Source organism: Schistocerca americana, chromosome X (assembly GCF_021461395.2).
Source record: "Schistocerca americana isolate TAMUIC-IGC-003095 chromosome X, iqSchAmer2.1, whole genome shotgun sequence".
NCBI classification, from domain to species: Eukaryota; Metazoa; Arthropoda; class Insecta; order Orthoptera; family Acrididae; genus Schistocerca; species Schistocerca americana.
In genome coordinates this window covers 374,977,023-375,004,189 of record NC_060130.1, presented here as the reverse complement: position 1 = coordinate 375,004,189, position 27,167 = coordinate 374,977,023, and the positions used below count along the sequence as shown (strand labels likewise).

At 40.8% G+C, this 27,167-nt stretch overlaps 1 protein-coding gene across 6 annotated transcripts in view; it reads left to right on the top strand.

The window, feature by feature from the left end:
* Window positions 1-27,167, top strand: part of LOC124555187 — a 185,071-nt gene that overhangs the window by 96,529 nt on the left and 61,375 nt on the right. For all 6 annotated transcript variants that reach the window (XM_047129030.1, XM_047129025.1, XM_047129028.1 and 3 more), the window contains 3 exons: window positions 14,533-14,846; window positions 14,999-15,139; window positions 23,862-24,199. In XM_047129030.1, the coding sequence (XP_046984986.1) occupies window positions 14,533-14,846; window positions 14,999-15,139; window positions 23,862-24,199 (793 nt within the window). The remainder of the gene's footprint in view (window positions 1-14,532; window positions 14,847-14,998; window positions 15,140-23,861; window positions 24,200-27,167) is intronic.

Here is a 27,167-nt window from a genome sequence, read left to right as displayed (position 1 = left end):
TCTGCCTTGAGTGATGCAGATTCTTTACCACCAGCCTCCCACTCAGCTGTGGGGAGAGGGAGATCTACCGCATCATCTACACTAGAAGGTGATTCGGCAACAGAGCCTGTGGGCAAAAAAAGTGAAATCTGAGGTGTCTCATGTGACGCGACTGAAGGCAGCTGACAGTAGCCAAACAGGCATTCAGCTTTTCGCAAACTCCTGCGTCCATGCACATCATGCACACACCCTACCCATCCTAGAAAGACTCTTCAAACTGTAATAGCAGACAGAAACGTAGATATGCAACTTGCTACCCTCCTGATGTGTCACCAATGGACATTGAAGCCTTAATGAGCTGTGTAACTGGCTGCTCAGAAGGAATGAAAACTGCACTACGGACTGCCAGAATTTACCCTTACAATTAAAAACATGATATTAAACCTCATAAACAGGGAAACTGCACTAACTTTAAGAAATATACTACTAGCAAAACACAGGAAAAACTAAATATGTAACTCACTGCCCTGTAGACATGAACAGGCAACAGCTGAGGGCCTGACTGACTGGTTTACTAAATGACAGATGTTTCACTTCGAAACAAAATAAATGAACAACTGCTACACTACAGAGGGCCTGAATTTACACTTACAGTTACAAAATGCCAGATTAATCTTTTTAAATAGAAAAACATTCATGAAATTTGAAAAATCTGCTGTTACGAAAAACAGAGAAAGCTAAATACATAACTTTCCACTCTGGAGATGTGAATAGGCGGCAGCTGAGGACGTATTATGAATGCGAAAGTTTGTGTGTTTGTGTGTGTGTGTGTGTGTGCGTGTGTGTGTGTGTGTGTGTGTGAGAGAGAGAGAGAGAGAGAGGAGAGAGAGAGAGAGAGAGAGAGAGATGGCTTTGGACGAAATTTGGAATGGAGATATCTTGTACTCTGAGTTAACACATAGGCTACCTTATACTATACAGGGTGTAGCAGCGTTCATAGTTGGATATTAAAAACACACCATCAGGCAGTAACTGTAATTTATTTATTACCTTTTATGTCAATTAATAGTTAAAGGTATGCCATTTACTAATGTGTAAGTCATTGTCCATTGTGTGGATTGCTTTTTGAATATAACTCCTGTCAAATGATGCCCCCTCTGCACCACACATTCATCTAGGCAACGTTGGAAGCTTTCCATAATTCGGCGTAACGTATTCCATGGGAGTGTGCTCCCTGCCGCCGTTGGATAAGCAGCTGCAGCAGCAAGTCGTATACTCCTAGCTCACGCATTTGTTACATAGTTTAATTCTTAATTTCTTTGCGTGTTTTTGGTACTTGCATTGTTTAATTCATAAATTTCGGGTGTATTATAGTATTTGAGAGTGTAGCATCGCGTTTTAGTACCTGAATAGTGTAAATTCACATAGTCTCCTTCCGCCGCCGAGCAGTGTCAGCAGTGCGCAAGTAGCAGCATTACTGCATTTACTAGGCAATCTTGTATTTTAATAACCGCTTAAATTTTGTCGATTTGTTTGCGCTCTCTGTAGATTAGTTCAGACGTTCTTTGCTAAACAGTTTTTAGCATGGATAGGGACTGCAACTGCTGTGTTCGGATGCAGGCTGAGCTGGCATCCCTTCGCTCCCAGCTTCAGGCAGTGTTGGCTTCGGTCACAGAGCTTGAGGCTGTTGCCAATGGGCATCACTGTGGGGGTCCGGATGGGGGTTTGTCGGGGACGGCCAGCTCGTCCCACGCATCCCCTGATCGGACTACGACTGTGGTTGCCCGGGATACTGCCCGCATTGAGGCTGATCCCTCACCTGTGGTAGAGTGGGAGGTCGTCTCAAGGTGTGGCAGGGGGCGAAAGACATTCCGGAGGGCTGAACGGAAAGCCTCTCCAGTTTGTCTGACGAACCGGTTTCAGGCTCTGTCTCAGGCTGATACTGATCTTCGGCCTGACATGGCTGCTTTGGTACAGAGCCGAGTGGAGGGTCTGAATCAGAGGCTGAGACGGTTCTGCGACAGTGTGGGCTGCAGATTCCTCGACTTGCGCCATAGGGTGGTGGGGTTTCGGGTTCCGCTGGATAGGTCAGGAGTCCACTACACGCAACAAGCGGCTACACGGGTAGCAGGGGTTGTGTGGCGTGGGCTGGGCGGTTTTTTAGGTTAGATGGCCTTGGGCAAGTACAGAAAGGGCAACAGCCTCAACGGGTGCGGGGCAAAGTCAGGACATGCGGGGACCAAGCAGCAATCGGTATTGTAATTGTCAACTGTCGAAGCTGCGTTGGTAAAGTACCAGAACTTCAAGCGCTGATAGAAAGCACCGAAGCTGAAATCGTTATAGGTACAGAAAGCTGGCTTAAGCCAGAGATAAATTCTGCCGAAATTTTTACAAAGGTACAGACGGTGTTTAGAAAGGATAGATTGCATGCAACCGGTGGTGGAGTGTTCGTCGCTGTTAGTAGTAGTTTATCCTGTAGTGAAGTAGAAGTGGATAGTTCCTGTGAATTATTATGGGTGGAGGTTACACTCAACAACCGAACTAGGTTAATAATTGGCTCCTTTTACTGACCTCCCGACTCAGCAGCATTAGTGACAGAACAACTGAGAGAAAATTTTTAATACATTTCACATAAATTTTCTCAGCATGTTATAGTCTTAGGTGGAGATTTCAATTTACCAGATATAGACTGGGACACTCAGATGTTTAGGACGGGTGGTAGGGACAGAGCATCGAGTGACATTATACTGAGTGCACTATCCGAAAATTACCTCGAGCAATTAAACAGAGAACCGACTCGTGGAGATAACATCTTGGACCTACTGATAACAAACAGACCCGAACTTTTCGACTCTGTATGTGCAGAACAGGGAATCAGTGATCATAAGGCCGTTGCAGCATCCCTGAATATGGAAGTTAATAGGAATATAAAAAAGGGAGGAAGGTTTATCTGTTTAGCAAGAGTAATAGAAGGCAGATTTCAAACCACCTAACAGATCAAAACGAAAATTTCTGTTCCAACACTGACAATGTTGAGTGTTTATGGAAAAAGTTCAAGGCAATCGTAAAATGCGTTTTAGACAGGTACGTGCCGAGTAAAACTGTGAGGGACAGGAAAAACCCACCGTGGTACAACAACAAAGTTAGGAAACTACTGCGAAAGCAAAGAGAGCTTCACTCCAAGTGTAAACGCAGCCAAAACCTCTCAGACAAACAGAAGCTAATCGATGTCAAACTTAGCGTAAGGAGGGCTATGCGTGAAGCGTTCAGTGAATTCGAAAGTAAAATTCTATGTACCGACTTGACAGAAAATCATAGGAAGTTCTGGTCTTACGTTAAATCAGTAAGTGGCTCGAAACAGCATATCTAAACACTCCGGGATGATGATGGCATTGAAACAGAGAATGACACGTGTAAAGCTGAAATACTAAACACCTTTCTCCAAAGCTGTTTCACAGAGGAAGACCGCACTGCAGTTCCTTCTCTAAATCCTCGCACAAACGAAAAAGTGGCTGACATCGAAATAAGTGTCCAAGGAATAGAAAAGCAACTGGAATCACTCAACAGAGGAAAGTCCACTGGACCTGACGGGATACCAATTCGAGTCTACACAGAGTACGCGAAAGAACTTGCCCCCCTTCTAACAGCCGTGTACCGCAAGTCTCTAGAGGAACGGAAGGTTCCAAATGATTGGAAAAGAGCACAGGTAGTCCCAGTCTTCAAGAAGGGTCGTCGAGCAGATGCGCAAAACTGTAGACCTATATCTCTGACGTCGATCTGTTGTAGAATTTTAGAACATGTTTTTTGCTCGAGTATCATGTTGTTTTTGGAAACCCAGAATCTAGTATCTAGGAATCAACATGGATTCCGGAAACAGCGATCGTGTGAGACCCAACTCGCTTTATTTGTTCATGAGACCCAGAAAATATTAGATACAGGCTCCCAGGTAGATGCTATTTTTCTTGACTTCCAGAAGGCGTTCGATACAGTTCCGCACTGTCGCCTGATAAACAAAGTAAGAGCCTACGGAATATCGGACCAGCTGTGTGGCTGGATTGAAGAGTTTTTAGCAAACAGAACACAGCATGTTGTTATCAGTGGAGAGACGTCTACAGACGTTAAAGTAACCTCTGGCGTGCCACAGGGGAGTGTTATGGGACCATTGCTTTTCACAATATATATAAATGACCTAGTAGATAGTGTCGGAAGTTCCATGCGGCTTTTCGCGGATGATGCTGTAATATACAGAGAAGTTGCAGCATTAGAAAATTGTAGCGAAATGCAGGAAGATCTGCAGCGGATAGGCACTTGGTGCAGGGAGTGGCAACTGACCCTTAACATAGACAAATGTAATGTATTGCGAATACATAGAAAGAAGGATCCTTTATTGTATGATTATATGATAGCGGAACAAATATTGGTAGCAGTTACTTCTGTAAAATATCTGGGAGTATGCGTGTGGAACGATTTGAAGTGGAATGATCATATAAAATTAATTGTTGGTAAGGTGGATACCAGGTTGAGATTCATTGGGAGAGTGCTTAGAAAATGTAGTCCATCAACAAAGGAGGTGGCTTACAAAACACTCGTTCGACCTATACTTGAGTATTGCTCATCAGTGTGGGATCCGTACCAGATCGGTTTGACGGAGGAGATAGAGAAGATCCAAAGAAGAGCGGCGCGTTTCGTCACAGGGTTATTTGGTAACCGTGATAGCGTTACGGAGATGTTTAATAAACTCAAGTGGCAGACTCTGCAAGAGAGGCGCTCTGCATCGCGGTGTAGCTTGCTCACCAGGTTTCGAGAGGGTGCGTTTCTGGATGAGGTATCGAATATATTGCTTCCCCCTACTTATACCTCCCGAGGAGATCACGAATGTAAAATTAGAGAGATTAGAGCGCGCACGGAGGCTTTGAGACAGTCGTTCTTCCCGCGAACCATACGCGACTGGAACAGGAAAGGGAGGTAATGACAGTGGCACGTAAAGTGCCCTCCGCCACACACCGTTGGGTGGCTTGCTGAGTATAAATGTAGATGTAGATGTAGACATTGCCGACGGCAGTTCTGATGCGATCCTTCAACTCAGGAATGGTGGCACAATGTGTTCAGAACACTTCTTGCTTCAGGTAGCCCCAAAGGAAAAAGTCTGCACTTGAAAGGTCAGTTGAGCGAGGCGGCCAGGAAATGTCACCAAAATGGGAAATTACTCTACCGGGAAATGTCTGTAGCAATAAATCCATGCAAATTCTGACCGTATGCGAGGTCACTCCATCTTGTTGAAAACATAATTGTTCCACATCCACATCGACCATACCTAATTGCAGAAGAGCGAAGTCTTGCAGCATCTTTAGGTGGCGTTCACTGGTGACAGTTACAGCCACACCGCTATCATCCTCAAAGAAGTAAAGGCCAATAACCCCAAAGGAAGCAACTCCACACCACACTGTGACATGAGAACTGTGCAAGGGTTTGATGTGTAGTTCATGCGGGTTTACGTCACTCTAATAACCCATATTCCGTTTATTCATTGAACCACATAACTCGAAATGAGCTTCATCTGACATCAGGATGGTGTGCAACATTTGTGGATTTTGGCGAAGAAGATCACACACGGTTAAGCAGAATGTTTCATGTGCAACCCAATCGTGAGTCCTAATTTCCTGAATAATCTGCAGCTTATATGGGTGAAAATGGAGATCTTCGTGCAATATACTCCTGAATGGGTGATCGGACATATGCACAGTTTGTGCATGACGACAAGCAGATCTTTTTGGGCTACGCAATAGTGCAGCATGAACATCTTCCACGGCTTTTGGTGTCCGCACAGTTTTTTCGCTTCTTCCCAGTTTGCCATTGCAAACAAAACCTGTTGTTTGAAATGCACGTTCCCACCTCACAGTGGTCCGTCCATCTGGAACTTTCCCATGCCGTCCCAATTTGGAATGTTGCTGAAATAGATGCTGCATATCAATAACAGAGTTGTTATTCTTGAAATAACTTTCAACAGCAAAGGCACGATGCTGTGCACTCCACCGCTCCATATCACTGTCACATTCGAAATGGCAGCTCATTAGTACACGAATGCAACACGAGCTGGCGCGCATTCCTGCAGTACATCATTGTACTACGCAAGTCAAATTACGCTATGAACGCTGCCGCACCCTGTATATACCTACATGTCAAAGGGGTTGGGGTTGGGGCAAAAACGAAGTGTAGCCCATGACACGCGAATACCCATACGTTATTCATCCAGTGTTTGAGAATGAGAGCCTTTAGTGACTTGCAACATACTTTACATATAATATCAAACCTTTACAAAACTTTTTTCTCATTGACAACCCCAACAAAATGATGAAAAGGGTAAAAGTTTCTTGCTTACTACATTTTTGCTGTTCATGCAGTAAATGTGCCACATGAAGCATGAAATTTTAATTTACTATTTCTGTACTACTAACTGTATTCATGACACACTTTGCAGATAATATTCACATATACAACTGACTGTACCAGTGAAATTATATCATTGTACAATACATCATTCAGGACATGTGATGTCAAATACTGAGATTCATGAAAAATTGTTGCATCATGCGTGGTGTTTTAATTTATTACTTCTTTGCTACTAACTCTATTTGTAACACGTTTTGCAGACAGTATCCACATCCACATGCTTAGTTCCACTAAACATACATACAAAAATACATTATTTTACAATTTTACAACACACAGTTTGGGAGCTAAGATGTCAAACACTGAGATCTGAGATACGCAAAAAGCTGCCATATCATGCATGACCTTTTGATTTATTCCGGATGGTATTTTCATTCTGTCTTTGCATCTACAAGAAAATGTGTGGTTTTTTTCTAGACACATTTCACTTTATTGAGTTAAAGCATTATTAGTGGCCTGTAATTAAACATATTTACAGTTTGATTTGTTTTTAAGATTGGAAAACAGTTCATTAACAATATGTTAACATATTGTTTGTATCTTTAATTACAAACCACTGGTGATGCTTTACCTCAATAAAGCAAAATGTCTCTGGTGAAAAAAACACGCATTTTCTTGTAGTTGCAACGACAGAACAAAAATAACCTCAGGAACTGTAAAGCAACTATGGACAGTATGGCCACACAAATGAAGAATTTTCATGTATTACTTCTTTACTAATTCTATTTGCAATACATTTTGCAGACAGTGTCCACATATGCCACTGAACATACATGTAAAAATATATCATTGTTTGTTACATAGTTCAGGTGATATGATGTTATAAACATTGAGCTGCATAAAAGTGAAACTACCAGATGAAATTCACTAGATATACATGTGAAATACATGTATGAATACATATGAAATATGTTAAATACATGTGAAATGTATTTGACATGTGTACATGGGCAAAAGCATGATTAAAAAACTCATCCTAAACTCCTGGAATGATTTCAACCAAATTTGGTACTAATATTAGTTACAATCTGGAAAGAAATACTGTGGGGGGGTAAGAACCACCAGAGCCTCCTACAGAGACAGGGGTGATAACGAGGAGAGAGAAGGGGAGGAGGAGATGGACAGAGAGAGGGGGAGGAGGAAATGGACAAAGAAAGGAGGGAGGAGGAGATAGACGGAGAGTGAGAGGTGGAGATGGACCAGGTGGGGTATGGACAGAGAGAGAGCAAAGGAGGATATGGACTATTAAAAGACTGGAATAAATACATAGCCAGGCATATGTTCATAAACAACTCTTTAACATGGGTAACAGTGCACAGCTAGTAATGATATAAATGTCTTTTTACAGCATCCTGTTGGAATGTGTCCATTTTGGATATCAATCTGTCATAACTTCTTTGTTGTCTGGTGTTTCTCGTTTTCCTTTCTTTCCTGTTTTCCAATCCTCAGCACCATAATTCTATGAATGTTTAGTGCGTCAACTGTCCACCACTCTTGAAACATCTAAAATCATAGCCACATAATTGCAGTAGAGTTCAATGTGCTTGCCAACAGGCTCACACATTCACGGCCATGTTTGTGGGTTACAAATCCCCTCTCAACCTTTGATACCTTCTAATGCCACGAACATGTTCACTGATTACCTCCTTTCTGACAAACCTGAGCTAAGACATGTCACATTGTTCCTAGAACAACACCAGTACAAAAACACTAGTTCACAATCAGAGTTAACACATGCAACACACTCCATTGTTCGAAAACACGAAACTTCACGACAAGAACTGGGGAACATGGAAAGATTTGGTGCTTAACATCACATACTACTCTTTTCTAATGGTCCAGCAGCATGGTACACTATACCTGTTGATCTCACTGTGGTGCAGAAGAGAAACTGGCTCGTCATTGGTTTCACCTAGTCAGTGGCACGATGTCCCCTCCATCAAGCTGAACTTTCAAGTCTCAGTTTACTGTGATTGCACTGTAGCACTTCAGAGCTGTATATTCTTGTACTACTGTGGAGCAACAATTCCTCATCTTGAACCAGCTCGAATATTGCAGGAGTGGTCAATAACATGTAACATGCTCCAATTACATGAGTTTGGTTAGGTATCTGCATTCATAATCTGCTGCAAATCCAGACTTTGGCTTGGTAAATTGTTTTTTATGTATTTGATCCATTGCTTTTTATGTGTTTGATCCATTGTTTTTTATGTGTTTGATCCATCTCTTCGTTTTACACCCTCTTGGCTTCATGCATTAGAATTCTTTATCAAACCACACTCTAGCCGTTATTGAAGGGTACATTCTTTTGAGATGACCAAACCATTACAGCATAACTGGACTGTATGCTTAAATTGAGCAGTGAAAATGTAAGCTGATGTGATGTGCATCTACATGTAAAGGCCTTATAAAAGGGATTAAAAAAGAATGGGTTGCTGGTGTTCAATGAGCATGCAAAGCTATGGATCCACATTCATATTTTTGTGTAATTCTGTGATAACACTTGTGTAATTGCAGTGTCAAATAATTAGTTTGCAGATAGGCTCTATACACTGAGAACTAAGGCTTGACACACTGTAGATCATAATTTTACAAGCAATGCAGCAGAAGAAAGGTCTTTCGGTTACCAGCCCACACAAATTAGGAACTTCACAGTTTATATTAACAGAAACAGAGAGATACCGTGCTTGTGTGTGAAGCACACAATTAAAATGAGATTTTTTACTCTACTTTGGAATCTGTACAGTTTAGTTATTTCCATGTTTCATGGATCATAATTTTGACATCTCACTTTGAAGTGAAACAGCTGTACGCAGTGGCCACACGTTTTGAGGCGCCATGTCACAGATTGCACGGTCCCTCCCATCGAAGGTTCGAATCCTCCCTCGGGCACGGTTGTGTGTGTGTTGTTCTTAGCAAAAGTTTGTTTAAGTAGTGTGTAAGTCTAGGGACCGATGACTTCAGCAGTGTGGTCCCTTAGGAATTCACACACATTTGAAGATTTGAAGTGGAGCAAGTCAATTTTACAATTATGATACACTTCTGAAAGAAAAAATGACAACACGCTGACCATTTCCTTGATTGTGATTATTAAATTTTTTACATCACTTGGTAAGTGTCCAAAGGTTTTTGTGGATTAATATTTCACTCATTCCTGTGCCACACTGAGACTGACTGATATGCAATGGTTGGACAAAAATAAATACGGAAACACCAAACACGCAACACGTTACCATGCGTAATACAGCAAAGGAAAACTGTTGCCATTCAAAACATCTTCCAGTCATCACAGAATGGATAAATACAGGTCCTGTATGGTTTGCAGGGGAATCTTATACCATTCTCCCTACAAAACAGTGGCACATTCAGGTAAATATGATGGAGATGAGTAGCAACCACTCACCCTTCTCTCCAAGGTAAACCAGAAAGGTTCAATAATATTAAGATCTGCTGCCTGTGGTGGCCAAGAGAGATGCAACAGTTCATCCTCATGCTCACAGAACCAGTCCTGGATAATGCAGGCTGTGTGAATAGGGACCCTGTCGTCTTTTAACACAGAATCACCATTGTAGAACAAACATTTTACCATGGGATAGACCTAATCAGCCAAAATGATCACCTTGGCAGTAGTGCAATGTTGCAGAGTAACAATGGGGCCCAAGAAATAGCACAATATGACAGCTCAAACCATGGCCAAAGCCCCGCCATGTGTCACTCGTGTAACATAAACTTAGCTAGAAGTTAGAGACAGTGTGCAAGAAGATGCATCAAACCAAATCACTTTCTTCCATTGCTCTATAGTCCAGGTTTCATGCCTTCAGCACCACATTTTCCTGTTATTCGCATTTGCATCATTGATGAGGGACTTTAGAATTCTACCTCACCCTGCTGTTCCATGCTTATGTTACTCCTTTCATGTTGTTTGAGTGCTAACGAGTGAGACATTTTGTTCCACAGTGTCTTTTGGAACTGTCATCCTCGTATTTTCTGTCACAATACTCTTCAGTGATTGTCTGTCACAATTACACTGTCACTTTTGTCTGCATTGTGACTTAGCAGATGATCTTTTTCCTCTTTCCATGTATGCAGTGTAAATCTTTGATATGGTGCCTATTGAAATACCAAATACTTTGGCTGTCTTGGTTACAGAAGCACCCAGCATGTTAGCACCAACAATTTGCCAGCATTTGAATGCACAGAACTCCGACATAACTGTTCTGACCACAGCTGCAACTTGAAATATATTGAAGAGATTGCACAGGTTCCATTTGTGCTCAAATACAATCCACTGTATGTCTTCTTCTGATATGATGGTTACGAAAGTTATTGTTGTTTTCAAATTGTAATTATTTTTGACATCAAACTTCATATGGGAATAAATATACTGTTAGGCTGTTGTCAGTATGCCCATCTGTTTAAGGAGCTTTCTACAAGAGATTCTAGAGTAACAACCATGCATTTTCTTTATTACATGCTTCTGTGTAACACTCTATTCGTTGATGATACGGAACCATGGAATGTAACAATTCATGCTTGTTATTTATTAAAGTGTTCCCACTGTCAGACATATCTTGTGGTTTCCCACTTTTGAAGCCTGTACTAGATTACTGCACAATCCAAGCTAAGTGATCTGTATAGAACCAACCTCAAGAATTTTAGTTTCGGAATTCACTTTTTATCCTCCTCCATTGATCCAGTCATGGCTGTGTTCATCTAGTGGGTAGAACACTTGACACCACCCCTGGATGGCTCAGGTTCGATCTTGGACAGGAGCAGGATTTTTCCTCATTCCAATTCCTGCAGGACGGCCCCAGGCACACTCGGCCTGTTATGAAATGAGTCCCAGGTATCTTCCTTCGTTTAAAAGGTGGCCTGGGTGGTGGAGCCTGCCACCTCCATCTCCTTGTGCCATGGTGAAGAAAGGCTTCACTGTAACTACAGTCAGGCCAGTAGCCTGGTTATAGGCTTGTGCCACAGACTTTACTTTTATTGATCAGTTCAGTTATATTGTGCTGCAGATTGCCAGGTTTCATGTGGTTTGTGAGCACGGTCGCAACCTAGTTGCCGAACAATGGCCAAGTGTAAATTAGACCACTTAGTGACAAAGACGAATGGAAAAACTGATAGAAGCCGACCTCGGGGAAGATCAGTTTGGATTCCGTAGAAATGTTGGAACATGTGAGGCAATACTGACCCTACGACTTATCTTACAAGAAAGATTAAGGAAAGGCAAACCTACATTTCTAGGATTTGTAGACTTAGAGAAAGCTTTTGACAACGTTGATTGGAATACTCTCTTTCAAATTCTGAAGGTGGCAGGGGTAAAATACAGGGAGCGAAAGGCTATTTACAATTTGTACAGAAAGCAGATGGCAGTTATAAGAGTCAAGGGGTATGAAAGGGAAGCAGTGGTTGGGAAGGGAGTGAGACAGGGCTGTAGCCTATCCCCAATGTTATTCAATCTGTATATTAAGCAAGCAATAAAGGAAACAAAAGAAAAGTTCAGAGTAGGTATTAAAATCCATGGAGAAGAAATAAAAACTTTGAGGTTCGCCGATGACATTGCAATTCTGTCAGAGACAGCAAAAGACTTGGAAGAGCAGTTGAACGGAATGGACAGTGTCTTGAAAGGAGGATATAAGATGAACATCAACAAAAGCAAAACGAGGATAATGGAATGTAGTCGAATTAAGTCGGGTGATGCTGAGGGAATTAGATTAGGAAATGAGACACTTAAAGTAGTAAAGGAGTTTTGCTATTTGGGGAGCAAAATAACTGATGATGGTTGAAGTAGAGAGGATATAAAATGTAGACTGGCAGTGGCAAGGAAAGCGTTTCTGAAGAAAAATTTTTTAACATCGAGTATAGATTTAAGTGTCAGGAAGTCGTTTCTGAAAGTATTTGTATGGAGTGTGGCCATGTATGGAAGTGAAACGTGGGTGATAAATAGTTTAGACAAGAGCAGAATAGAAGCTTTTGAAATGTGGTGCTACAGAAGAATGCTGAAGATTAGATGGGTATATCAATAACTAATGAGGAGGTATTGAATAGAATTGGGGAGAGGAGGAGCTTGTGGCACAACTTGACTAGAAGAAGGGATCAGTTGGTAGGACATGTTCTGAGACATCGAGGGACCACCAATTTAGTATTGGAGGGCTGTGTGAGGGGTAAAAATCGTAGAGAGAGACCAGGAGATGGATACACTGAGCAGATTCAGAAGGATGTAGGCTGCAGTAGGTACTGGGAGATGAAGAAGCTTGCACAGGATAGAGTAGCATGGAGAGCTGCATCAAACCAGTCTCAGGACTGAAGACCACAACAACAACAACAGTGGCAAAGCATGCATCCTATCACAACATGGTCAACTTCAGTGACAATGTAAATCCTTTAGTCGTATGATCATCCAGGCCTCAATCTCAGTTGTCTATAGTTAGATCCATAAATCAGTTCTATAAATGATCATCGACACACCCAGAGCGGTGTGGTGCAGTGTTGAGACAGTGTACTTGTATTTGGAAGGGCAGTGGATTAAATCCATGTCTGGCCATCCAAATGCAGGTTTTCTATGTTTTCTCTGAAGTGCTTAAAGTAAATACTGGGAAGTTTCATTTGTTAGGGCACAGCTGATTTCTTCTCCAGTCTGTCTGTAATGAATTTGTTGTCAATCAAATGCTAGATCCTAATCTTACTTCCTTCATCCACACTGTTTTTCCCTCTCCTCCTCTTTTGTAATTTTTATTTATTTATCTATTCTCTTAATATATAACAGTAAGTACGGTATTCAGTACTAAGCTTGTTGTGCATTTGAAAAGGAAAGTGAATAATCTGTGTGTGTTCCAAGTTTTGAGTTGCAGCAGTGAATTCAAAACTGCTGTAAAACCTATTATGTTTCAGTGAATGGAAAGGTGTACGATAGGAATTACTGCTAGGAGAGAGAACAAAAAAATGGACGGAGAAGAAAAGAAACTGAATCAGGCAATGTGTGTACAAGTGTGATGACAATGAAATGGAAGTGGTCATGTAAACTATTGACTGGATGCTAGATGGACCAAGGCAGCTATTTGTTAGAATCAAAGAGATAAAAAAGGACCAGTATGATACATTATAATGGAGAGTAACAGATGAAAGTACAAAACATTCAGGATGAACATTCTTATGCATGGGAAAGTCTAGTTGTAGAATATATACACCTGTGGATGTCAGTTGTTTTGTGTGTGTGTGTGTGTGTGTGTAGAGAGAGAGAGAGAGTCAGTCAGAGAGTGTGTGTGTGTGTGTGTGTGTGTGTGTGTGTGTGTGTGTGTGTGTGTGCGCGCGTTAGAGGGGGCAGGGGGATTGTCATGCACGTGCACACGTGTTCACTGTCTGAATAACAACACAAATTTGAGTGTTTAGTTAAAATGTTCATATTTTGATTTCGATACCTGTCCACTGCTCAATACATCCACTTTATAGTTAATGCTTATCTTTACACAATGTGTTGTATGAGTTATATATAACAAGTTTTGTAATTATTTTCATTGGTTCTAGTGTGTTAACATTTCAAGTTTAAAATAGTTTTTGCAAGCATGGTGATAAACACATTTTGTATGCTGCTATCATCAAATATCATAATAACGATTCTTTAAAACGTCTTTGTTAGTATTTTTCTTTCCATGTTTGTGTTAACAATGCCAGTATTTATTAGAAATTCTTTTATATGTCAACTGCTACTATAAATTGTCAAATGCTTGTATTCTTATAACTGGTCATTTTGTTGATCAAATGCTAAGAAAATTTAAAAACTAAAAACACTGTTAGCTCCTCCTGTGTTGTTATCTGCTCATCATCAGACAGTGTGTATTTTGTCAAAAAATTAAATGTTTTCAGTGCAGTGCTTCCTCCTGTTTTTCCTTTTGACTGTTGTTGTTTCTTTATATCTGTACATTTCTTTCACATTCAACACGTTTTCATCATAATAGTTGTTGATCATGATATTTTTTCTTAAAGAGCCACTGTAATGTTTGAGGACAAGTCATTCAATTTTAACTTGAAAAGATTTTTATATTGTTTTTAGTAATGCGCGTAACCAATGTAACATGTTCCCCACCAAACATTTTGTTTCAGCATTTGCATTTATCTGCCAGGCAGAACTGAAGCAGAGTTCAGTTCAGTTATGGGCCATTACCCAGTTGAATTTAGATGATTGCCAGAAAGCGGCAGTTCACATCCTGCATGGCTACTACTTACAGAACAGTGGATTTTACTCATCTGCCCATAAGCAATATGTCAAATCAATAGAAAGTGCCTGGATGATGATAGCTCTTCAACTTCTCTGTTCTAATTACAGTTTTCTCATAACAGAAATTAAAGACAAGATTGGAAGCAGCCCCTCAGGATTCTTAGATTGTTACATTCAACTGTTAAAAACATCAAAAAGTGTGAGTCACTAAATTGGTTATGCTATTGTAATCACAAAGAAAATTACAGTTATGCTTGTAGATAGTAAATATGTTGTTAATGAAGTGACAAATAGCATTACTCTTGAAATAGATGTATGTTTGTCCCTCAATTTAATGTTTTTGTCATTCAGGCTTTGCGTGGAAGTTGGATAAGTTCAACGAAACATAATGTGAACTTTGAATTCACAGTTATCAGTTATTTGTATGAAGATCCGAAGTTTTCAGAGTATTCCCTACAGTATGATTTGGCCAGGGCCTACACAAAGTGTCAGGTAAGTTTTTCACTTTGACAAATATCATAAAGTATATAAATCCAGTTTTAACAAGGGTTGGTCAAAACTTTGGATCATGTATTTTCTTTGAACTTTGTGAACTTTTAGTAGTCCATTAGTACGATGTGATGTGCAAATAGTAAGGTGTACTACTTTGACTATTTTGAGAAAATTGCAAGAGAAGTTTTATGCCTCAATGATGTACTGGTGAATTGGCTTGCTCAGCATGAGATGATGGCAGCCATATGGTTAATGTCCAAGCTCCATAATTGGTGGGTCGCAAGATGGTGTGCCACACATTACTTTTGTTTTTGATGTGTTTTTTAAATTTATATTTTTCCAACATTAGTCATATTATTTCATGTGTGTTACATTTAAAAGATAATGCAGTGAAAAAACGTGTGTTGGCATGAACGTTTATTGAATTTCCAATGTTATTTGGCTGTTTAATAATTTTTATTATTGCAACAAATATTATATTTATTATAATTGGCAAGTAAATGACCAAACACATAATTTTTTGTGAAAATGTATGTTTATTATGATTTGCAAAACCTCTTAGATCTGCAGTCGGGTAAGGTACCCAGAACTGCTTGGCACCTTGTTGCTTTGACCCACAGACACAGGTTAATGGTTTGATGTTTTTACCAGCCACCTGATTCCTGATAGTTCTAAAGTCGTTAAAAGGAAGTCTGCAGTCAATAGCCTGTAAATATTCTGATCATACAATTCCAGTTGGAGGTGACTTTAAGCTATTGAGCATAGGCTGGGATGTCTATGGAATCATTGCTGGTATGGACAGACAGTCGTGTGAAGTACGTTTGGACATGTTTTCTGAAAACTGTCTGAGCAGCTAGTTTGGCAGCCTACATGCAGTGGAAATATCTTAGGCCTTGTATCTGTAGATAGGCTGGACCTTATCGACAATGTCAGTATAGAGACAGGTTTAGTAATCATGGTGTCATTATAGCAACTGTGGTTATAAAACTTCATAAATTAGTCAAGGAGGCTAGGAGAGAATGTCTGCTTGGAAAAGCAGATACGGAGTTGTTAGCACCTCATTAGACAATGAATCAACATCATTTAGTTCCAGTATAAAGGACATAGAGAAATTATGAGGAAAGTTTAAGCAAATTGTAAATCAAGGTGGGAAAAACTGTGCGCGCAGTAAGCGGATTAAGGACAGAAAAGAGCCACCAAGTTTTAACAAAGAAATTCAGAAAATGTTGAGGAAGCAGAGGCTGTTGTACTTGTGGTTCAAAATCAAATGTACAAATGACGACTAGCAAAGGTTAGTAGAGATTCATGCATCTGTGAAAAGATCTGTGTGTGAAGTATTCAACAGCTACCACAGCCACCCCTTAGCAAAAGATCTGGCAGAGAACCCAAGAAAATTCTGGTTTTATGTGAAGTCGCTAAATGAAAGCTGAAGTTTTGAATTTCACATTTAAGAAATCATTCACACTGGAGGACCATACAAACATACCATCACTTGACCATTGAACAGACTCCCACATGGACAACACAGTATTAAATATCCCTGGCATAGATAAACAACTGAAAGAGTTGAAAACAAATAAGTTGCCAGGTCCGGATCAAATCCGGATTTGATGTTGCAAAGAGTACTCTACGGCATTGGCCCCTTGCAGGCTTGCATTTTTGTGACTTGTCCAGTGCAAAGGCACAAGCAACTTTAAGGAAAGTCCAGGTGACTCATCTCTATAAGAAGGGTAAAAGAAAGGACCCACAAAATTACAGACCAATATCGCTAACATCTGTTTGCTACAGAATCCTTGAACATATTCTTGGTTCAAATATAATAAATTTTGTTGAGACCAAGAAGCTTATGTCCCTGAATGAGCATAGTTTTAGAAAGCATTGTTCGTACAAAACTCACATGATTTACAGTGAACTACAGATGGAGGTCACCAGGCAGGTTCCTTATATCTAGATTTCCAGAAAGAATTTGTGGACTGTTAAGAAAGGTACGAGCATAAGGTATACATTTCCAGATATGTGAGTGGCTTGAAGACTTCTTAAGTAATAGAAGCCAGTATGTTATCCTCAGTGGTAAGTGTTTATCACTGACAAGGGTGTCTGTAGGAGTGGCCCAGCGAAGTGTCATAAGACTGCTTTTATTTTCTACATATGTAAATGATTTGTGGACAGGGAGGGCAGCAATCTGCAGTTATTTGCTGATGATGCTGTGGAAGGTGCTGAAGTGGAGTGACTGTAGGAGGATACAAGATGACTTAGGCATGATTTCAAGTTGGTGCAATGAATGGCAGCTAGCTCTGAATGCAGAAAAATGTAAGTTACTGCAGATGAGTAGGAAAAATGTACCTGTAATGTTCAGGCACAGCATTGATAGATTCCTGCTTGACATAGTGATGTTGTTTAAATATCAGAGTGTAACGCTGCAAAGTGATATGAAATTGAACTGGCATGTGAGTGTAGTGGTAAGGAAGGTGATTGTTGACCAATAAATGGGATAATTTTGGGAAAGTACGGTTCATGTGTAAAGAAGACCTCATATAGGACAATAGTGAGCCCTATTCTTGTGTGTACTGTTCAAGTGTTTAGGATCCGAGGTCAATTTAAGAAAGACAGCAAAGAAATTCAGAGGCAAGCTGCTAGCTTTGTTACCAGTAGGTTCAAACAACATGCAAGTGTTACAAAGATGCTTTGGGAACTAAAATGGGAATCCCTGGAAGGAAGGTGAAGTTCTTTTCGAGGAACACTATTGAGAAAATTTAAACAACCTACACCTTAAGCTAAAGGCAGAATGATTCTACTGGTGCCAACACGTATTTTGTGTAAAGACAACTAAGATAAGATAAGCAAAATTAGGGCTCATGGAAGCATGTAGACAATCAGTTTTCCCTCACTCTGTTTATATGTGGAACAGAAAATGAAATTATAGTAGTGGAACACGGTAAACTCCACCACGCACCATACAGTGGCTTTCTGAGTATGTATGTAGGTGTTGAAGTTTCAAGCATGAGGGACAGGCATGGAAAGCCCAAGTCAAACATTGATAAATAAAGGAGCAAATAACTTGATTCGTTAATACAATGACTCACAATATGACAGAATATATAGATAATGTATGATTAATCAGTGGACATGCTTTTGACATTACATGTTGCTGGATGGTATTTTTCACGCAGACACAGAACACGTAAATTAACGTGACATCTAGTACATCGAATGAATGCAGTTTTCCAGCATGCACAAGGAATCTTCACAGTTTCTAAGGAAAAACAACCTTACCTCGTTGCAGGTGAAAGAGAGTTCGTGAATCACACCAGGTGTGGATTTTCAGGAAAACTTTCTGTGTTTGATCATTTACTGGTTGATAATCATAAATATAATATTTGTTGTATTAATGAAAATTAGTAAACAACCAAATAACATTGTAACATCAGTGAAAATTCATGCTGATACATCTGTTGCCTCAATATATTACGTTTCGGATGCAATATATATGTAATAATATGACGAGGGGTTCCTCCCCCCCCCCCCCCCCCCCACCCACCCACACACACACACACACACACACACACACACACACACACACAAAAAAAAGAAAGAAAAGAGAGAGAGAGAGAGAGAAAGAAGGAGGAGGAGGAGGAGGAAGGGTATTGATCCAGTGACCCACCAGTCGTAGAGCTGGAATGCTGACCACATGACCACCACCATGTTGTGCTCTGTGACAGAACCCACAAGTACATCATAGATATGCAAAACTTCTCTTGCGATTTTTGCGAAATCACCTAAGTAGTATACTTTACTAACTGCATTGCAGCATTGCTTAAGCAGTGGTGCTGTGCACTTAATGTAGTTACATCTTTTTATCTTTTCAGTGTTTTCTGCTTTCTTAAGTTGGTATTATGACAGTAAGTATAATTGTCTTGTGTTTTCAAATCAGCAGTGGCATATACTTTTCTGAGTAAATGGCATGTATGACATGTGAAGCTGACACAAACATGAGCCGTGATCAAAACCAGTAATCCTGCATTTCTCCATGTACACTACATGATCAAAAGTATCCGGACACTTGGCTGAAAATGACTTACAAGTTCGTGGCGCTCTTCATTGGTAATGCTGGAATTCAATATAATGTTGGCCCACCCTTAGCCTTGATGACAGCTTCCACTCTCACAGGCATACGTTCCATCAGGTGCTGGAAGGTTTCTTGGGGAATGGCAGGCAGAACCGTCTTCAACTGTCGGCGGTCTCTGTCAGTCAACAGACGAGGTCGGCCTGTACGCTTTTGTGCTGTACATGTCCCTTCACATTTCCACTTCACTATCACATCTACATCTACATCCATACTCCACAAGCCACCTGACGGTGTGTGGTGGAGGGTACCTTGAGCACCTCTGTCGGTTCTCCTATTCCAGTCTCGTATTGTTCGTGGAAAGAAGGATTGTCGGTGTGCCTCTGTGTGGGCTCTAATCTCTCTGATTTTGTCCTCATGGTCTCTTCGCGAGATATACGTAGGAGGGAGCAATATACTGCTTGACTCCTCAGTGAAGATATGTTCTCGAAACTTCGACAAAAGCCCATACTGAGCTACTGAGCATCTCTCCTGCAGAGTCTTCCACTGGAGTTTATCATCTCCGTAACACTTTCGCGATTACTAAATGAACGCGTTCCTCTCCATTGGATCTTCTCTATCTCTTCTATCAACCCGATCTGGTATGGATCCCACCCTGCTGAGCAGTATTCAAGCAGTGGGCGAACAAGCGTACTGTAACCTACTTCCTTTGTTTTCGGATTGCATTTCCTTAGGATTCTTCCATTGAATCTCAGTCTGGCATCTGCTTTACCAACGATCAACTTTATATGATCATTCCATTTTAAATCACTCCTAAAGCCTACTCCCAGATAATTTATGGAATTAACTGCTTCCAGTTGCTGAACTGCTATATTGTAGCTGAATAATAAGGGATCTTTCTTTCTATGTATTCGCAGCACATTACACTTGTCTACATTGAGATTCAATTGCCATTCCCTGCACCATGCGTCAATTCGCTGCAGATCCTCCTGCATTTCAGTACAATTTTCCATTGTTACAACCTCTCGATATATCACAACATCATTCGCAAAAAGCCTCAGTGAACTTCCGATGTCATCCACAAGGCCATTTATGTATATTGTCAATAGCAACGGTCCTACGACACTCCCCTACGGCACACCTGAAATCACTCTTACTTCGGAAGACTTCACTCCATTGAGAATGATATGCTGCGTTCTGTTATCTAGGAACTCTTCAATCCAGTCACACAATTGGTCTGATAGTCCATATGCTTTTACTTTGTTCATTAAATGACTGTGGATACTGTATCGAATGCCTTGTGGCAGTCAAGAAACACGGCATCTACCTGAGAACCCGTGTCTATAGCCCTCTGAGTCTCGTGGACGAATAGCGTGAGCTGGGTTTCACACGATCGTCTTTTTTGAAACCCATGCTGATTCCTACAGAGTAGATTTCTAGTCTCCGTAAAAGTCATTATACTCAAACATAATATGTGTTTCAAATGAAATTTTCACTCTGCAGCGGAGTGTGCGTTGATATCAAACTTCCTGTCAGGTTAAAACTGTGTGCCGGACCGAGACTCGAACTCGGGACCTTTGCCTTTCGCGGGCAAGTGCTCTACCAACTGAGACGAGGTACTGGCAGAAGTAAAGCTGTGAGGACGGGGTGTGAGTCGTGCTTGGGTAGCTCAGTTGGTAGAGCACTTGCCCGCAAAAGGCAAAGGTCCCGAGTTAGAATCTCAGTCCGGCACACAGTTTTAATCTGCCAGGAAGTTTCATGTGTTCCAAAATTCTACAACTGATCGACATTAGAGATATAGGTCTATAGTTCTGCACATCTGTTCAATGTCCCTTCTTGAAAACGAGGATGACCTGTGCCCTTTCCAATCCTTTTGAACGCTACGCTCTTCTAGAGACCTACGGTACACCGCTGCAAGAAGGGGGGCCAAGTTCCTTCGCATACTCTGTGTAAAATCGAACTGGTATCCCATCAGGTCCAGCGGCCTTTCCTCTTTTGAGTGATTTTAATTGTTTTTCTATCCCTCTGTCATCTATTTCGATATCTACCATTTTGTCATCTGTGTGACAATCTAGAGAAGGAACTACAGTGCAATCATCCTCTGAGAAACAGCTTTGGAAAAAGATATTTAGTATTTCGGCCTTTAGTCTGTCATCTTCTATTTTAGAACCATTTTGGTCACAGAGTGTCTGGGCATTTTGTTTTGATCCACCTACCGCTTTGACATAAGACCAAAATTTCTTATGATTTTCTGCCGAGTCAGTGTGTAGAACTTTACTTTCGAATTCATTGAACGCCTCTCGCATAGCCCTCCTCACACTACATTTCGCTTCGCATAATTTTTGTTTGTCTGCAAGGCTTTGGCTATATTTATGTTTGCTGTGAAGTTCCCTTTGCTTCCGCAGCAGTTTTCTAACTCGGTTGTTGTACCACGGTGGCTCTTTTCCATCTCTTACGATCTTGCTTGGCACATACTCATCTAACGCATATTGTATGATGGTTTTGAACTTTGTCCACTGATCATCAACACTATATGTACTAGAGACAAAACTTTTGTGTTGAGCTGTCAGGTACTCTGAAATCTGCTTTTTGTCACTTTTGCTAAACAGAAAAATCTTCCGACCTTTTTTAATATTTCTATTTATGGCTGAAATCATCGATGCAGTAACCGCTTTATGATCGCTGATTCCCTGTTCTGTGTTAACTGTTTCAAATAGTTCAGGTCTGTTTGTCACTAGAAGGTCTAATATGTTATCGCCATGAGTCGGTTCTCTGTTTAACTTCTCAAGGGAGTTTTCAGATAAAGCACTTAAAAAAATTTCACTGGATTCTTTGTCCCTGCCACCCGTTATGAACGTTTGAGTCTCCCAGTCTATATCCGGCAAATGAAAATCTCCACCCAGAACTATAACATGGTGGGGAAATCTACTCGAAATATTTTCCAAATTATCCTTCAGCTGCTCAGCCACAACAGCTGCTGAGCCAGGGGGCCTATAGAGGCATCCAGTTACCATGTCTGAGCCTGCTTTAACCATGACCTTCACCCAAATTATTGCACATTTCAGATCTCCGTCAGTTTCCTTCGATACTATTGCACTTCTTATCACTATAAACACGCCTCCCCCTTCACTGTCCAGCCTGTCCCTGCGGTATACATTCCAATCTGAGGTTAGAATTTCATTACTGTTTACATCTGGTTTCAGCCAACTTTCTGTCCCTAGTACTATGTGGGCATTGTGGCCGTTTATTAGTGAGAGCAGTTCTGGGACCTTTCTATAGATGCTCCTGCAGTTTACTATTAGCACATTAATATTGTTATTCCCTGTTGCATTTTGCCTACTCCTACCTTGCCGCATCTCAGGAGGCGTCTTGTTGGGCTTAGGGAGGGAATTCTCTAACCTAAAAAACCCACATGTGCACTCCACACGTACTCTGCTACCCTTGTAGCCGCTTCCTGCATGTAGTGCACGCCTGACCTATTCAGGGGGACCCCACATTTCAGCACCCGATAGCGGAGGTCGAGAAATTTGCACCCCAGGTCTCCGCAGAATCGTCTGAGCCTCTGGTTTAAGCCTTCCACTCGACTTCAAACCAGAGGGCCACGATCGGTTCTGGGAACGATACTACAAATAGTTAGCTCAGATTCCACCCCGCAAGTGATGCTTTCTGCCTTCACCAACTTCGCCAACCGCCTGTACGAACTGAGCATGACCTCTGAACCCAGACGGCAGGAGTCATTGGTGCCGACATGAGCAACAGTTTACAGTTGGGTGCACCCAGTGCTCTCTATCGCCGCCAGCAGGGCCTCCTCCACATCTTGGATGAGACCCCTCCGGCAAACAGACAGAGTGAACACTGGCCTTCTTCCCTGACCGCGGCCATCAACACTTTCAGCTGTTCGCAAACAGTGGCCAGCTCCTCCTGCGTCCGTACACAGCAGTCACACATCCTATCCATCCTAAGAAATTAATTTACTGTAGAGAGTTAATCAACATTGGGAACAGTGGACCTAGGGATGTTTAGGATGTGGAAATCTCACGTACAGACATATGGCACAAGTGACACCCAATCACCTGACCACGTTCGAAGTCCGTGACTTCCACGGAGTGGCCCATTCTGCTCTATCATGATGTCTAATGACTACTGAGATTGCTGATATGGAGTACCTGGCAGTAGGTGGCAGCACAATACACCTAATATGAAAAACATTTGTTTTTGGGTGTGTCCAGATACTTTTGACCCCGTAGTGTATATCAACGCTGTTGACAGTTGCCGGAAAAAAATTTTTGGTATAGTAAGCCACAATCTAATTTTTTTTCCTTTTCCACTATTGTATTGTATGATCATAACATCAATTAAATGCAAACCTTTTAGCTAATGCTTTTCTGTGATGTTATTGATATCAAATGAAACAAGTTCACTGTTATCAGTTAAAAAGACACACAGTGGCTGGTAACAGTAAACTTTTTGTTTGATTCCATAATATCCATATTTTTTGCGTGCACCATAATTTTATTGTTTACAGTTGAGATCCACTTACAGAAGTATAATCCTACATCGAATTTTATTTGCCACTGTGCTGTAACACAGTTACTACTTAATGACTTTTGATTTGTCCTGATGCTTTTCAGTTGAGAGCAGTAAGTTGTTTTTTTACAGAATTATCTGTCTGCATCGGAAGAGTACATGTCATTGCTTGGAAGTATCTTGACAAAGGATTATAATGCCAGTGGACTCTCACAGAAACAAGATATTTTTACAAATATTCGTTTGATCATCCATGATGCAATATTAGTGCATATGAAGAGTTCACAGTTGGAGACTGCGCTCTTATTATGCAGGCTGTGCACAGATCAGAAATCGGTCCCTGCCACAAGAGTAGAATCTGCAGAAGCTTTTATACTGCGTATGAAAGATGATGTCATTGCAATGATGCTGACTGCAGAAGTCTACATGGTTATGGGGAAAACTAATGAAGCGAAGGACATCTTGATGAGGTACAAAGACTCTAGTTCTGATTCTGAAAAGCCCAGTGTCACATTTATTTCTATTTCATATCATTATTACATTTCTTTATGTGAATGTGTTGGCATATTCTAATTGTTACTTCATGTCATTGTATTTTTACATTCTACTAAAATGTAGCATGACAGTTAAAATAAATTAGTAAATACAATGTCGTACTGCTCCACTGAAAGTGTACATCGTGTATTGCTGTTATGAATACTTACAAAGGCTTTTTCTGTTGGACATATTGATAATCAGTGACACTAAATTTTAATTGTTCCTTCTTTCTGTGCCTCAGGTAACATTAGACATCTTTTCAGCCTACCACCTTTATACTCTGTAGTTTATATTAATGTCTTTATATTCTGTAACTGTCAGTATATAACCTGCAGGTGAACTGTGTCTTTAAATGTACTATTTTTGGGACTCCAAGAGAGTGAAAGAGAACATAGATGTCTGCCTATTACACATCATGACCATCTTCAACTGTCAGCAATCTCTGTCAGTCAGTAGACGAGGTCGGCCTGTACGCTTTTGTGCTGTACGCGCCCCTTCACATTTCCACTTCACTATCACATCAGAAACAGTGGACCTAGGGATGTTTAGGAGTGTGGAAATCTTGCGTACAGATGTATGACACAAGTGACACCCAATCACCTGACCACGTTCGAAGTTCATGAGTTCCGCAGAGCGGCCCATTCTGCTCTCTCATGATGTCTAATGACGACTGAGGTTGCTGATATGGAGTACCTGGCAGTAGGTGGCAGCACAATGCACCTAATACGAAAAACTTATGTTTTTGGGGGTGTGAGGATACTTTTGATCACATAGTGTACACCGAAATTCCGTATCATCTCCAACTTCTTGAGTACCTCTCAAGTAACTCAACCTAGCATGTACCCAACAGAGAAACAAGTAAATTAAAATGTGAGGTAATGCCAGGTTTTCATGAAGGTAGTGGATGTGTGATTTCTTGACATTTTAACCATGTGCATCTTAAAATATTTTAGTAAAGGCACTGCTAACATTGCTATTGAGTGCCCCAATTATTCTATCGTCATAATAGTCACCGTGAATTTCTTCTGCAAATGACACTTCTTGCTACTTCTCCTCCGCCTCCTCCTGTCTCCGACAATTGCATAAAAGTTTTCGCCCTCCTGGGCAATTTCAGTTTTTAATACCTCATCTTATAACAGTATTCCTCGTTCGTCCATTTCGCGGTGCATTTGAACAGTAACTCGGTCTTCGTACATTGTCAGTTTAAATAAGCACATATTATGAATAAATACTAGTGGTTATCGGAATAACGAGAAAATCTAGATTTTGAAAAATGACAGCTGTCTGAGGTGGTTACACTAATTCAGGCATTATGGCTGTCGTTTTTAGCTGCAGTGTATGATATGTTAATCCATAAAGTTGTCCTGACTTGAAGTAAAACAGAAAATGTTTTTATCAAAAATGGCAGAGTTTTGAAGTGCCATCAGTGAGTATAAATGTATTGTAGACTACCAACATGAGAGCAACAGTTAAAAAAATAGACTACAACACAATTTATGCTACATATTGAAGGAAAGAAATCTCTCACCTATAGCTGACCAGTGTGATTGTAGCACAGAAACCAGCGAAAGGGAAACAGCATCCACAGCTTTTGAGCTCTTGCTCTTTTTTAGAAAGAGTACACACATTCACACACACAAGAACACAGGCACCCAGATGATCACTCCCATGGTTATGGGTTATAGTTGGGTACATGTGTGAATGTGTATACTTTTGCTAGAAAAAGTCAAGAGCTCAAAAGGTAGTGTAAATTGTATTTCCCGTTACATGTTTCTATGCTTCACACACTGGTCCACTGTAGGGAAGTGGTTGTCTTTCCATATTATGTACTGCTCCATCCAAGACTTTCCCTTATTGTTATGCTATATATTGTAGCCCTAGAGTAAGGCTAAGTGCAAATTGAGGCATGTATAGCACATGTGATGTGACATGACACTGCAGCGCGATGCACACGTTCCACACATGTTGTGGTAGCCCTGTGCATATTGCAACACATACACATACTTCGCACCCGCCGGATGGCGATGCTCTGCGCTCACAGAACCGAAGTGCATGCACCCAGAAATCTTCCTCAAACGATTTTACAGAAACTATTCAGTGAAAATAATTGATTTGTGCCTTACTGGTGGCATTATATGTGAGCTTTGTGGCAAAGTGCCCATCATCTCGCCAATGGTCACACTTATTGTAATATACACATTTTAGTAAGACACTACACAAAATTCGAAAAGTTTGCAATGAAATTTTGTGTTTGGTGTGTATTACACCATATGTCGCTGCGTATGAAATTTAGCTAACATATTGAATTTTTGTGTAGACTTGGGAGGAGGTCTCTATCTGTCTCCGATCTCGAGAAAATGGATCCTATGTAGCACGTTCACTCCCAATCTCACACCCATGGGAATGAAATATTTAGAACATCCCTCATATCTCCTAAACCACTCAAGGCATTGTAACGAGATTTTGGTGAATGACGGCACACAGGGAGGAGAGTCCTTTGCCAGTTCGCAAACACACTGAACTTTCTTATCTGAGGCGATATATCAGAAGTTGTACTTTCTATTTTATGTTTTTCATTCCCATGTCTGATTCTTTAAGAGTTATCAAAAGATGGTGAGGCAAGAGTTTCCTAGTATGAAAATAAACATGAAATTTCTTCTCTTATGTTACCACAAACTGACACAATGAGGTTTTTTGTCAGCTATTGTGCTATCTGGTCGCCAATTACTTGTTTAATGAGTCACTCTGTTCCAGAATTCTTTCACAATAGCTGCTGCAAAAATGAGTTTGTGGAAATTTTACTGTGTTTTGGCAAATGAAGTACTGTGAAACCTGTCAACAAGAGAAATGTGGCCATTACTCATAAATGGTGATGCTTCTTTGGATGAGAAAAGGTTAACA